Source organism: Oratosquilla oratoria, chromosome 19 (assembly GCF_046742065.1).
Source record: "Oratosquilla oratoria isolate Oo_2021 chromosome 19, ASM4674206v1, whole genome shotgun sequence".
NCBI lineage: Eukaryota > Metazoa > Arthropoda > Malacostraca > Stomatopoda > Squillidae > Oratosquilla > Oratosquilla oratoria.
Genome location: NC_134795.1, coordinates 57,474,057 through 57,489,405, shown reverse-complemented (window position 1 = coordinate 57,489,405; position 15,349 = coordinate 57,474,057). Strand labels below are relative to the sequence as shown.

At 39.1% G+C, this 15,349-nt stretch overlaps 1 protein-coding gene across 5 annotated transcripts in view; it reads left to right on the top strand.

The window, feature by feature from the left end:
* The window catches only part of Usp32 (Ubiquitin specific protease 32), a 152,577-nt gene that overhangs the window by 62,167 nt on the left and 75,061 nt on the right, over positions 1–15,349 (top strand). For all 5 annotated transcript variants that reach the window (XM_076203130.1, XM_076203127.1, XM_076203128.1 and 2 more), the window contains 6 exons: positions 9,379–9,484; positions 10,442–10,563; positions 11,147–11,306; positions 12,686–12,867; positions 13,291–13,462; positions 14,610–14,773. In XM_076203130.1, coding sequence (XP_076059245.1) covers positions 9,379–9,484; positions 10,442–10,563; positions 11,147–11,306; positions 12,686–12,867; positions 13,291–13,462; positions 14,610–14,773 — 906 coding nt within the window. The remainder of the gene's footprint in view (positions 1–9,378; positions 9,485–10,441; positions 10,564–11,146; positions 11,307–12,685; positions 12,868–13,290; positions 13,463–14,609; positions 14,774–15,349) is intronic.

Here is a 15,349-nt window from a genome sequence, read left to right as displayed (position 1 = left end):
CATTTACATGGATGCAGACCCCATGACATTTAGGGTTCCTGGGAGTACTGTGGAAAGATGGAGGAAGTTCATGGGATTCTGCAAAAACAAATTGATTCTCATTTCTTTGGTAATCTTTGTGAATTAGGGCTTCTTGGTATGATTTTGTAATCACTTTAGGATTGATTTTTTTATTTGGATAGTTGAATTTCCAAAATAAAAGTATTGGTACCTTATTCTATGTTGATGCACGTATTTGTAAACATTTTATAGTATTGTGTGTTATTGTATTGACACCAAGTGCTATAACATGATGTTAAAAGAATTGGGTTTACAGTACATAAAATTCCATTGTTTATTTGCTACTTTATTGTTGAGAACTAATATTTTGGAAAAGATACAATTTTTTCATCATTATAGTGGTTATTATATATGTGTTTATATGTGATTTTGTGTGTGTGTTATTACCTGTTGTATTTTATGGGAAGGGGTGTCCCGTCTTCATATCTCATTTTATTTAGACTTTTTAAATTCATGTGATGTTTTTGCACACACCACTTTCTCATCCAACTTGTTCCAAATGTCTATTACTCTGTGGGGAAAGCTGTTCTTTTTCAGGTCTCTTCTACAACTGTCTTTTTGTGTGTATTTACCAATTTGTAGCAATAAGGAAAGGAGCAATGCTCATTGGGTTCCATCTCGTATTCTCTAATTTTGTATCCTACCTAGCCTCAAATTCATGTACAGTTCCAACTTAATCTATATCCTTGATTTCCAATTACCATATTTAGATTTGAACTGGTGTGTGTGCACGCGTATTTCCTAGTTGTATTTTACAGGAAGAGGAGATATGCTCGTGGTGTCCCATCTCCACATCTCGTTTTATCTAGACTGTTTTTAAATTTGTGTATCATTTTTACACACCACATTCTAATCTAACCTGTTCCAAACATCTATTATCCTGTGGGGAAAGCTGTTCTTTTTCAGGTCTCTTCTATAATTGTCTTTCTTGATTTTCTTTCCATGTCCTCTTGTATCTCTACTATCCCATTTTATTAGATCCTCTCTTTCAATAATTTCCATGCCTTTCATGATTCTATAATTAGTTATCAAGTCTCCTCTCTCTCTTCTTTGCTCTAATGTCTGTAGCTCAAGTTTTGCCAGCCTCACCTCATATGATAGTTCTGAGAGTGTTGGTGCCAATTTCGTAATTGCTCTTTGTATTCTTTCAAGTTCTGTTATAAATTTTTTTGTACTTGGTGACCATGTCATCACTGCATACTCCAATTTTGATCTTATCAAAGTGACTAGTATTTTCTTCACTATTTCTTCGTCCAGGTATGTAAATGCCACTGATTGATCTTATTAAATTATAAGTTTCTCCAAAAATTTTGTTTATATGTTTCTCAGGGGACATATTATTCATAATAATGACTCCTAGGTCCTTCTCTTTTCCACTTTTTTAATTTCTTCCTCTCCCAATGTACAGTATATGATCCCACTATTGTTTTTTTTTTTTTTTTCCTTCTTCCAAATTCCATTATACTACACTTCTTAATGCTCATTTCCATCCCCCACTTCTTACTCCATTCCCATACTTTATTGAGATCGCTTTGCAGTGATTCGCAATCTTCGGTGTTTTTTTTTTTTGTTTTTTTTTCAACATTTTTCCATCGTCTGCAAAGAAGCTCATGTAACTTTCAATTCCTTCATCCATATCATCAATATATATAGCAAACATTATTGGGGCCAGCACTATTCCTTGTGGAACTCCACTAATCACCTCATCCCAATTGTAATGTTTGTCTCTTATCACCACTCATTTTCCTTTCATGCAAGAAGTCCTCCATCTACTTCAGCAGTTTGTCCTGTATTCCTCCTGCAGTTTCTAATTTCTTTAGCAATTTCTTATGTGGCATCTTATCAAAAGCGTTTTTCAGGTCTAGAAAGGCACAATCATCTCTTTCCTGTATTATATCTATTAGTCTTGAATAGAAACACATCAAGTTTGTGACACATGATCTTCCTTGTCTAAATCCAAACTGCCTCGGATTTAGTACATTATTTTTTTCCCAAATGCTTTACCCATCTAATTTTTATCATTCTTTCACAAATTTTTGCTACTGTACTTCTAAGAGAGACCAGTCTATAGTTTGTAGGGTCTTCTTTGTTTCCCCTCTTATATATTGATACTATATTTGCTCTTTTACAATCTTCTGGAACTTTTCCTTCCTTCAATGAACTGCTTATTAGACTATGTATTTTGTCTGTTAGTTTATTCCTGCATTCTCTCAAAATCCAGTTTGCCATTTCATCTGGACCATGCAATTTTCTGACATTGAGATTACTCAAGTGATTCATTATTTCATTCCTTGTTACTTCTATCTCTTTCATAGGGGGGACTTTCCCCTCCCACTCGACAACTCTAAGTTGATCACTTTCTGCTAGTTTATCTGTTTTTGATAAGACATTCTCTGCTGTCATTTGTGACCTTAATTGGTCTGGTCTTGTCTATACTGTATTTCCCCAGTCTATATATTTCTTTAATTTCCTTCCCTATTTTCTGTTCACCTTCTTGAAATATTTTTAGTACCCTGTTCACTCTTTCTCCTATCTTACTCTTGTAGTCTTATTTGGATTATGCTTCTCTTCCATTCCTAACATAATTATACATTTATTTTTATCTGCTAAGTCTCTTATTATATTCTCCTCTTTCATCACTTTAATAACTATGTCCTTAGTGTATTCCTTCATCTGTTGTTTTACTATATCTCTAAATTCAATTTTGTTATTCTCCTGAACCTTTTTCCAACCACTTACCTCTTTTTCAATGGACTCTTTATTCTCTGTGTTATTCCTTTTTAATTCCTCATTCTCATCCTTTACTTCTTTTAACTGTCTTTTTAATTCTTCTATTTCTTTATTTAGGTTTTGATTCTCCTTTAGTTCTTCCAATTTAGCAACTCTTTGTGTTATTAGTGCAAATTAACTGAACCTAACCTCCCATGATTCGTTCATTTTTGTTAGTTTTTCCTCTAGACTTGCTAATTGTGGGAGGTCATCTCCTCCCACATTAAATCCATAGAAATAATTATCTCCACTTTCTTGTGCACTGCTCTTATCTATATTTCTAATTTTTATGCCTTTACTAATTTCTTTGACTTCACCTCTGTTGTCTGTGCATCTCTTGTTTGCATTCCTTCTGATGTTCGGGGCCCATTTGTCCCCTTCCTCGTTTTCTTCCATTTTCCTCAATAATCCCTCCCCTTCTCCTTTTTCATTCAACTTCCCACTACACCATGAGCTTTCCCCATCCCTACTAATACAACAACAGAGGTACTCCCTTGTCGTTGAATCCATGAAGAATTTTTTTCCTTTCTTTTCCCCCGGGTCCAATCGTCGCCGTCTCTCTGCCGATCGCGTGTGTGTGTGTTTACCATATCATGCTATACAGGAAAGGTGTTACACTTGTAAGATCTTGTCTCTTATTCTCCTACTTTCATAACTAGCTTTTTTGAAGTGTTTTATGGGTTAGTTTGGACACTATTAGCAAATTTATTGACATCCTGTAGACTTGTTCTTTAACTTGGTCCCATTACCTTGCAACTTTCTCTTGTCCCAGACCATGAGGTCTGTCAATTTTATTTATTCACTTTGATGTCCTACACTCTTGCATCAAGTTATCTTTTATTCTTCTCTCTTCCAATAGCGGTAGGTCCTGTGCTTTCAGTCTCTCTTCATGCAAGGCAAGGAACCAATTTGGTAACTGCTATTTGCATTCTCTCAACCTTATTTATGTCCTTCACCTGATGCAGACCACACATTCACTGCTGTGTATCCCAATCTGGGCCAGATGATAAAGCATTCTATGATTTATTTATATGTTTATTAGTCCTTCAACAGTTTAGTTTACACGTTTCACCCACAATTTTGGATATATGTATGTCAGTTGATAAGTTATCTATGACATGCACTCTCCTGTCTTTCTCATCTTTCGCATTTGTAATGATTCTTTTCCCCATGAAATAATTCATTTATCAACTTTTCGAGCTTTTACTTATTTTCAGTACATTGTTTTGCATATTTTGACATTAAAGTTGATTTCCTAAGATTGGTTCCATGTGTGTGTGTGTGTGAATGCACGTCTCTCAGTGGGAGGGGTTTGGATAGCATGCAAATATTGATTTGGTTGCTTCTTTGGAAGGTGCTTACAGAAGTCAGATGTGAACCATGATAGATGTGATGATTGTATTTACTTTTATTAATGATCATCTCAGTGAAGTGCATATGTTCATGTGCAGAATGTTTGAAAGACAGTAAAGCAAGAAATTGATAACACATTTTAGAAACATCATTAGAGAATTTTAAACAGAACAATTGAAATACCAGTATCATATCTGACATTAACATAATTTCAGGTGCTTGGTTGGCTTGGTTGCTTTTCTTTCTTTTTTCAGTTCTTTTTCTTTCCAGTATTAGAATGTCAGTACTATAATTAGGGGTCAGTCATATGGACTTGGATGATTCAGATTTTTGTCTCGGATCCTCATTGAAAAAAAAGAAAGAAAAAAAAAAGAATATAAAGAGTATTCATTATAGCAGCATTTCTCAGCTTGGGGTGCTGAAATGAATTTTAGGGGGTTGAGATGAGGAGCTGAGATGGGAGGGGTGGAAAGCGTAATGGAGGGGAGTGAAATGGATGGGAATAAGTCCATGCCTCTGACTTAGCTACCCCCCTTACAATGGGAAAAAGCTCTAGGTATATTGGTATAAATATAGTTGGGAAGCAATACATACATACACTCTTCTTTATCCTTCTAGTAATAAGATATAAGTTAGGGTGTGCTGGATTGCTTAGACCTGACTGCAGGGGGGTGTCCCTAGGGTTGGAAAAGGTCGGAAAATGCTGTATGATAGGAATATCTACCCCGTTGTACAAAAACAAGTTTTATTTTAATCCTGAAGTATGCTTTATGTATAAAAGCAATCAGATATATTTAAGGTGTTACTAATGTGTTAATTTTATAAAAGAGTGTGTTTTATGAAATAGCCTTGTCATAAAAAAAAAGTTCTAGCTGTATATAACACATTGACCCGGATTTGATGTATAGGACAAGGCCTGGGATATAAAGGTCATTGGGAATAAAGTAGAGCAGTGAACAAAATGGAGGGGAGGAATGGTTGACGTGAGAAAGTCATGAAGTTGTTCTGTTAAAGTTAGGTGCATTGGAAAGGAAGATGAAAATATGCTTCCTTTCTGATATAGGAAACATTTTGTTGCATTTTGAAGCTGTAGGAGTGGGTTTATTTGTTTATAAATAAAGAAATTTACTAGAGGAATGCTATCACGGTTTGGTTTTTATTTTTTATTTTCCTTTCTCTTCTTTTTCTTTCTTGTTCTCCTCTGTATGATGTGATGAGAATAACGTTTTAGGCTTCAAAATATTCAAATTTGACCACAATTAGCTGATGACATTTGATAGAAGTAGCACAAGGCCACTAGGTGGCCTTGTCAGGAAGTGTAAATAAAATATAGTTCTTGTTACACCAAGCCCGACCTACAAATGTCACTGCCGGACACATGGCAGAAGATTCAGGGCTTTGACTTCTCGTGCTCGGTTAGGGTTAATGGAAGTAAAGATAGGACTCAGGGGAGTTAAAAGAGGAAACCTTGGATGCCATAGACCTTTGGAAATGAATGTAGAAATCTGTATGATATTGGAAATGTATGTAGGAAGGAGTCATGGAGTGAAAGAAAACATGAAAATGTATTGTTTTAGTTGCTATGGAGTCTTGTAGGGTTTGGATTTCACAGGGTTGGAGAAGTCATCAAAAGAACCTATTTTGGTTGGGTAATTTTCATAAGTTATTGAATTATTATTTCAGATTGTTATTATTATTATTATTATTATTATTATTTTTTTTTTTTTTATTTTTTTTTATTTTTTTTTTTTTATTAAATCATTACTTCTGCTCAACATTATTTTTGTTAGTGTTGATATAATTGCTATTGTTGGTATTGTCAATACTGTTATAGTTATTATTTTATTTATTTAATGGTCATTTATAAAGAATGTTTTGGAGCCTGGCCATTTTAGATAACAACTTTTATAAAGTGGAAGTGGAGAAACATTTAAGAATATTTGCCCAGAAATTCTTAATATAAACCTTTTGTTGTTTTGGGTTTATTGTTGCAGAACTGTGGAGGATAGAAACATTAAAAAATATAATATATATAATGTTCATCATATAGAATAACGTAGAATGTGATTATATATGTATGTATATGTATATGTGTATATTTATTATATGTATGTGTGTGTGAGTGGGGGATGGGGGTGAGGGAGTATGTGTGAATGACACAACCTGTAGGGTTTTCTACCCGTCTCCTCTTTTTCTGCATGAGGGGATGGAGAGGGGGGGGTTGTTGATTAAATGAAGTGGCCTTGCAGTGGATGTGCTGTGTCTTGCTACATTGCTTCTGACCCAGGGCAGTGGGCAAGATGCAGTGATGACCCATCATCCAGGAGGAGCCAAGATAAGAGGGAGGAAGAGGGGTGAATGGGATTGGAGTGTGTGGGAATGAAATGGGTGGGAGTGGATTTTATGTGTTTTTGAGTACCTCCCTTGTAATGGGGGAAAAAGCCATTGGTATATGTGTGTGTGTGTGTGTGTATATATATGTGTGTGTGTGTGTGTGTGTTTATTCTTATTATTTTTTCTTAGGTTTAAGACACGTGAAATGTTTATTTTGACAATAGATATGTAGATATGATAATATTTACTGCCGAGTTAGACTCCAAACCTGAAGCCTTCACAGTAGCTGGCAGCAGTCCATGGGCCATCTCATGGATCTCTAGAAGAAAGAAAGGCTGAACAGTCACTGGTTGGCCAGTTCTATACTAAAAAAGGTGTGTGTGGGGGGGGGGGGAATAAAATACAGAAATCTTTAAAAATACGGTCCGGAAACCGAATACCAGCCCCTCAGTACCGCACCACCTCATGGAGACTAAGATTGTTTTTGGGTTTTGAGAAATGGTCTGTGGGGGAGGCGACTCTCTCCGACGTCCGTCTTGCAGTACCGCCAGTGCATAGCATGTGCCCGAGGGCGGCCCAGCGGCGGAGTGCGTCCGATAGTCTTGTGTAATTCAAGGGCGAGAGCACCCGGGACCCACCGTGCCTGCCTGCTTGATTAGCAATGCATCTTAGCGTGATCGCCAACACCCCGACAGAGTCTTCGACTCCCTCCTCCTCCTCCTCCTCCATGTCTTCCTCCTCCCCTCTCCCTTCTCCCCGTCTTTTTACTACTACTCCTCCTCCCCGCCTTCCTCTTCCTCCTCCTCTCCTTCCTCTACCTCCTCCTCTCCTTCCTCTTCCTCCTCCCCTTCCTGTTCCTCCTCTCCTTCCTGTTCCTCCTCTCCTTCCTGTTCCTCCTCTCCTCCTCCTCTCCCAGCGCCATTTATTATCTATTGCTTTCTCTCCTCTCCTCTCCTCTCCTCCCCTTTGGTCTTCCGACCCTTTCCTGCTGCCACCGTCCACCTCCTCTTGTTTCTGTCCCTTCTTTGTGTCCGTATCTTTTGTTAATCTCTACTCTTCACCTCTCCGTCCCCTACCTTCCTCCCTTCCTCTTCCTCCCCTTCTTTTCCCGTCCCATTTCCCTCATCTCCCTCGTCTTCCCCTCATTTCCCGTCGGTCCATGTCCCTCTCCATCTCCCCGTTCTGTTTTGTCATTTACTAATACTCCCCTTGCCCTTCTCCGTTTCCCTTCCCCTTCCTCCTTTCCATTTTCTTTCGAATCTCCTCCCCTTCCCCTTCCTCTTCCCCTCTACCCCCATTCCATATTCTCCATTCTTCCTTCATCTACTTTTTTCTATCTCGTATTTTCTCCATACCCTTTTCCTTCTCCCATTCTCTCATATTGTGTGTATTTATGAGAGAGGGGGGTTCGCCGATTTAATGAAGCGGCCTTGCTGTGGATGTGCTGTGTCTGGCGACACTGCTTCTGACCCAGGGCAGTGGACAGGGTGCAGGGATGACCCGTCGTCCAGGAGGTGCTGAGATAAGAGGGAGGGTGGAGGGGTGTGGAGTGTTTTCAGGGATGGAATGGGTGGGAATGATTTTATGCCTTTTCCTTTTTGGCTACCTCCCTTGTAAGGGGGAAAAACCTTAGTATATGTATGTATGTATGTATGTGCATGGCGAAGAGTTTATGTAAATACATGGGGCCTAGTTTTGTAATCTACTGAGGTTTGTATGTATCATGATATAAACAGCAATGTACACACGTGCGTACGATACGAAACGTGATCGGCTTGTAATGATGACCTTGCAGAGAGTAGCAACGATCATCACTTTTTTATATCGTAAAGTATATGATAAATGTCACAGTGCTTGAATGAAATAACTTGGCGTCAGGCAGGACAAAATGTCGAAAGAGGCTTTACTTATAATATGGGTTTATATATTATCTGTTAGCATGGAGGTATTTCTGCGAGCTGAATAAATTCGTACAACCTCGAAAGACTAAGTTAAGTGATATGATTATAATGTGGGGGGAGGGAGGAGGAGGGGAAGCGAGGACCGAAGTTCGAACGAGTGTCGATCTTGTGTCGTGCTTGTCCAAGATCGCATTGGATCTGTGACGTCATGTCGGCTTAATACCCTTCGATGCGGCAACGCCCTAGATAGCCTTGTTACCTCCAGACGATTTTATACATCTCGAGGGTTCTACCCTTGTTTTTTTTTCGATGAGATGTTTATATGCTCATTCTCCCCTGTCCGGAGGATCTACGTCCTTAAATGAATAAAATTGTTTGGAAACAATGACGTCTGTACCGAGCGGAACCGAGTTTTAGAGGGTAAGTCTCTTCAACATGTGACGGTGAGGAACGGCATCGTTGATGGACTGACAGACAGACACTGACTGACCGAGTGGCGCGCCCTCTGGCTTCTTGTAACCTTTGCTTGCTCCACTGAATCATTCCCATTTCGCCAAATTGTTTTGTCATTATATGTCTGTTGTTTTTTCATGAAAATTAAGGAAATTTTGCCATTTTCATGAAATATGATGCAAACTCGCACTTTTTGTACTGTCATCATGGGTATTTAGAGAAATCCAAGTGTGATTAGGTTTTATTATTATTATAATTATTGTTGTTCTTGTTGTATGGGTACTATGTATGTATATGAACAAGTACCATATATTCTTTGATTTAACTACTCCCCATATGAGGGGAAGAGGGCTGTTGGTAAATAAATAATTAGATCATTTCTTGCGGCATTAGTTCTATTTTAACTATCCTTATGGTTGGAATTAGTACGATTTTTTTTTTTTTTTTTTTTTTTTTTTTTTACTTCTGGTGGCCCCTTTTTAATGCATTATTTTCTTTTCCTTTCCAGCTGATCTTTGTGGCATGTGGGGGTACAGCCAAAGGCATAGCCTTCAAAGATCTTCTCTGTAGTTTGGTCTTACTAACTCGAGGGAACAATGACGAAAAGATTAAATGTAAGTGAAATTCGTATTTTGGTTATAAAACTATTCATGATCATGCATGCTATAAGTGTTAGTTTTTGTTCCATTTACATAATGCCCATTGCAAAGAAGCTCAGTGTCTGATTGTCAAGAAGGCACTGGAAACATAAAGGTCATGGTCGGTAAAGCATATAAGGTGCCAACTAATGTATTTTGGAAAGCTTTCAGCAGATTTGCTAAAAAATAAAATAAGAAAAGAATAAAATACACAGGTCCCCCCCTTCTCCTCCATCTCCTTTCTCTCTCTCTCTCTCTCTCTCTCTCTCTCTCTCTCTCTCTCTCTCTCTCTCTCTCTCTCTCTCTCTCTCTCTCTCTCTCTCTCTCTCTCTCTCTCTCTCTCTCTGTCCTCTCTCTCTCTCTCTCTCTCTCTCTCTCTCTCTCTCTCTCTCTCTCTCTCTCTCTCTCTCTCTCTCTCTTTCCCCTCTCTCCCTGCCTGTGTGTGTGTGTGTGTGTTGTAAGTCTAATTAAGTTTTGCTTGGAGTCATTTTGACTCTGAAGCACTACACTATTCCTCTAGGTTTGGTTCAATGAACCACATAGAATCCATAAATTTCTTGAGTGGTTGATGCAGGGAATTGGGGTTTATCACCATATAATGAAGAGGTGGAGGGAACTAGCTCTGGCTGTCAAGCCCTGCTTTGGAAGTGCTGTGTCTTACTGCATTGCTTCTGACCCAAGCAGTGGGGCAGGAGTAGGGAAGACCCTTCAACCACAAAGAGCCAGAACGGGAGGGACAATGAATTTGCCATTTCCTTTACAAAGGAGAAAGGCCCTTTATGCATATGTTTATTATATGTATTTTTTTTTTTTTTTTTTTTCTTTTTTTAATAGTTTCAAGATATTGTTTTGTGATTTCATCCTTTTGCAGGCTCATTCTGTTACGATGAGACATCGTGTATGTTACTATATATGCCATTGGTTTCTTTGCAGTCATCTTTGGTGTGTATGCCAATGAAGCAGGAACTCATGTTTCACGGGCGGAGATGCTGCGGCAGCTGCAGGCCACTGAAGGCGGTTACACACCAGAGATTGTACACAAGTGTTTTGGACAGGTAGGTCTGAGACTTGTTGGGGTTATCAAATTTTGATAAATTCTTGAACTCTTGTTAACCCATTCAACTCCCCTGACAAGATGTCTTGTCATTTGGTCAAATAAAACAAAAAATCATAAAACACCAAAATGTTTGATCAAACACCAGAAAAATATGACGTCAATCCTCGCTTCGCTCGCAGCGAGGCGAGGACTGACGTCATATTTTTCTGGTGTTTGATCAAACATTTTGGTGTTTTATGATTTTTTGTTTTATTTGACCAAATGACAAGACATCTTGTCATCGGAGTTGAATGGGTTAAGGAAATATGTGAGATTTGTAAAGGAGAAAGGAGCTTTTGGTATGTATGTATGTATATATACAGTGAGCTCTCTCATTAACGGACGTTAATTAGCTGTGTTTGCTGTGTTTTTGGTGCTGTTGTTTAGTGCGTGCATTCACTATGCCACCCAAAAACCACTCCAAAACACCGAAAACACCGCAGACACAGCTAATTTACATCTGTTAATGAGAGGTCTCACTGTATGTAATGTTAAATTGAATAACTACATTTAGGTATCTTTTTCTTGTGGCATTTCTTCAGAGTGATCGTGTGAGTTATGAGGAGTTCCGGTTGTGGCTTTCTGAACACCCTGAGGCAACAACAGTGACACGATGGCTGTTGGCTGAGCCTTGCCATGTGTCTCTGTCCAACGATCTTGAGACACCAACGTTTTACCAAACACTTGCCGGGGTGACACATTGTACGTAAAACATTTTGCATACATTCGTAGATATTTATTTATATATATATTTTTTTAACAGCCCAGATTTTCCATTCAGATGGTTAAAATCATTTGGTATTAGGTAGACTAAAATCTCAGAGTGCAGCATTAACTCTAATGGGTTATGTTTTAGAATATGTTAAATGTTTAACATATCTTTTATGTAGCTCTCCCTCTTTTTTATTATTTAGACTGTAGAAGATAAATATGGGTAAAAGCAAGGTGATGAAATGTACAAGTGGAGAAAGTGGCAGTAGACTGAAAATGAGTATAAAGGCAGAGAGAGTGGAGGAAGTGGATAGTTTTAGATACTTTGGTGCAAATGTGGCTAGAAAGGGAGGAGTGGAGGTGGAGGTAAAATGTAGATTGAGAAAGCAAGTAAATGCTTTCGGGGATTAAAGAGTGTGATGTGGGATAGATATATGGAAATGTATGCTAAGAAGAAATTGTATGAAGGAGTGATCGCACCGACAGCACTTTATGGGGCAGAAACATGGAACATAAGAGAGGAAGAGTCTGAATGTATTTGAGATGAGGTACCTGAGAAGTATGATAGGGATTACTAAGCTGGATAAAGTGAGAAACAAGATGAGGAGGAGAATGGGGATGGTAAGGGAGTTAGGAGATAGTGTTGATGAAAGAGTATTGGGATTGTTTGGACGCATGGAAAGAATGAGTGAAGAAAGATTGGTAAAAGAGGTATGGAAGGCAGATGTGGATGGAGTGAACATGAGGTGACATCCTAGGATGAGATGGATGGATAAGGTAAAAGGGACATTGGGAAAGAGGGGAATGTCTGTTGAGGAAGGATGGGAGAGGACAGAAGCTAGGGGTGAATGGAGAATGGTTGTTTATGGATGATGTGATCCATGAGTTGGAAGGTTGGGGGATGGGGGTTGAGGGAGTATGTGTGGAAAATAAATTGACGCAGCCCAAAGGGATTTTTCCCCGTCTTCTCTTTTTCTGCATGAGGGGACAGAGAGGGGAGGTCACCGATTAAATGAAGCAGCCTTGCTATCGATGTGCTGTGTCATGCAACACGGCTTATGACCCAGGGCAATGGGCAAAAGTCAGGGATGACCCGTCTTCCAGGAGGTGCCAAGATAAGAGGGAGGGAGGGACGGTGGTAGATGGGAGTGGAGTATGTGGGGATGGAATGGGTGAGAGTGGATTTTCTGCCTTTGATTTTTGGCTCCCTCCCTTGTAAGGGGGAAAAAAGCCTTTGGTATATGTATGTATGTACATTTATGTTAAATGAATATTATAAGTTCATGCCGATTTAAGGAAATATATGTTGAATGAATATCATAAATTAATGTCTATGTATGGTACATGATGATGTTTTGTATGGATTACAGTGGAAGAGACGGATATTCTAGAACTGGAAAAACGCTACTGGCAACTCAAAGGTTCTTCTCCCTCTGGCAAGTTGGACCCAGAGACCCTTGTTCCTCTAATCTCCCCACCCTTGCCATACCAACTTGCACGAGGTGTTTTCAATGCTTTTGATGAAAATCGGGACAACCACATCGATTTTAAGGTAAGAATAAGGTCGTTTATAATAAGTTTATTCTCCACAACATCAACACAAGGTTGGTCTGGCCACAGAAACAAATTACTTGAGATGCAACCAACTTCAGCCTACACTGCCCCTTTTTTACTATGCCCAGACAACAACACAGTATTTCTTCCTTGAGTGGCTTGTGGACAAAACGTTAAAAAAATAACAAAATTAGTAAATAGATAAAAAAAAAAGTGAAAAAGTTGTAGATTTGATTATTTGTGCTAGAATTGACTTCAATCATGTCCATGGGAAGGATAGAAGAGGTAAGAGAGGAAAGATGCAATACTGGAAGCTAAGATGATATTACCATCACTAGTAGCCACAGCTATGAATTGATTTATTATTTCCTATCTTCCTGGGTCCTCAACTCTTAAGAATTCATCTATTCATATTTTACAGGAAATGGCATGTGGCATATCTGCAGCTTGTAGGGGCCCACTCACAGAACGACAAAAATTTTGCTTCAAGGTCTTTGATCGTGACAGAGACGGCAAGTTGAACAGAGAAGAATTGACAGCTATGATTCAGGCCCTTCTTCTTGTACAAGAGGAAGAAGTAGAGGAAGATGGAGGTACAGTACTTTTGAGACCATTTTTGTAATTTGTTTAAATGCTGAATATCCATTTGATATGAGTGATCATTTGTGATTCTGCATAGCTTAATATCATTACCAAAATTGGAGATGATTGATGTCCACAGTCAGTGCTGTTGATCTATGAATAGAAGTGACCTTAAGACAGAAACCTGAGGAACTTCACATTGTTTATTCGCTTTTGAAACCAGCTTAGCAAGTTACCATTTACTCCATGTGAAGCAAATTTAGTAGTCTGCTATGGGCATATGGAAACAGAGTGAAGAAAGACTAACAAAAAGAATGTAGAAAGCAGAAGTGGATGAACTGAATTTGAGGGGAAGAGTGACAATGAGATGAATGTAGGGAAATGGGCCTTGGGTATAAGGGGAATGTCTGTCAAGCAGGGAAGAGAGATGGTAAAGGACGGGTGTGAATGGAAGAGAAGCTGATGTGGTCCAAAGGAATTTCTTCTTGTCCGCACAGCAGAGTGTAAAGTGCTTGAGGAGCTAAGATGAGAGGGAGGAAGGGGTGGTGGAGGGGAGTGACATGCCTTTGACTTTGGTACCTTCCCTGGAAGGGAGAAAAAGCTCTTAGTATAAAGTGGAATGGGTGGGGGGATGGGGGGTGAGGTAGTATGTGTGAGAAAAATTTGACACAGCCCGAAGGGATTTCTCCCCGTCTTCCCCTTTTCTGCATGGGGAGACAGAGAGAGGGGGTCGCCGATTTAATGAAGCGGCTTTGCTGTGGACATGCTGTGTCTTGCGACACTGCCTCTGACCCAGGGTAGTGGACAAGATGCAGGGATGACCCGTCATCCAGGAGGTGCCAAGATTAGAGGGAGGGTGGAGTGGAGTGGAGTGTATTAGGGATGGAATGGATGGGAATGGTTTTTATGCCTTTTTCTTTTTGGCTATCTCCCTTGTAAGGGGGAAAAAGGCTTTGACATGTGTGTGTGTGTATGTGTATATAGATGGATGTAGATGAATGTAGGAATGATGTGTGGCTGTAGCCCAAAAATAGTCCCCAGAGTACTGATTGCATGTCACCATGCAATCAGTACCTTGACTTCTTTAATAACAGGCAAAATATTTATTGATAAAGACCATGCATTGTAAGATATATCAACGTTACCTCCAATCTGTAGATGGCGTGTGTCTTGGTGTGTCAAGTGAACGTGTACAACAGTTGGTGACGGACCTATTGTCGCAGCACGACCCCCAGAAGTCAGGTTGTATCTCGCAGGAAGAGTATCTCATCTGGACACTACAAAACCCATTGTCAAATATATTTCTCAACCTTATCTTTCAAGTAAGCTGAGTACAGTTTTACATATTTTCTTAATTTATTACTTATTGGATGCTCAGAAGAAACAACTTTACCATGTCTGATGGTTTACTTTTGGTTCTCCACTTACTGTTCATAGTGGAGCTGTTATAGAAAAGAGTTTTCCAATCCAGAATGAGTCAGATGACATTTAGGACAGTTAGCAGTACTTCATTATTCTCCACAGCTCATTTTTGCTACATTAGTTTTAAGGCATCCTTACAACCTGTATTCATCTAGTATAAGGCATTCTAAGACCTGTATTCATCTAGTATTGTGTAAGAGTTGAACCAGGCTCATATTGCCCAACCCCCACTCCCCCCCATATCTGTTTTCATTCAAACGTTTTACTTACATATGTACATACATACACATATACATACATACATGCATACACACATATAAATGTGCACATACATATGTACCAAAGTTCCTTTCCTTCTGTAAGGGGATTGGCCAAGCACACAGCCACTTCATAGACTTCAAAACCCATTTCATCCCCACCTTATCATCTCATGAATGATGAGGAATGATGACCCAACAGTTATAATTGTAAACTGA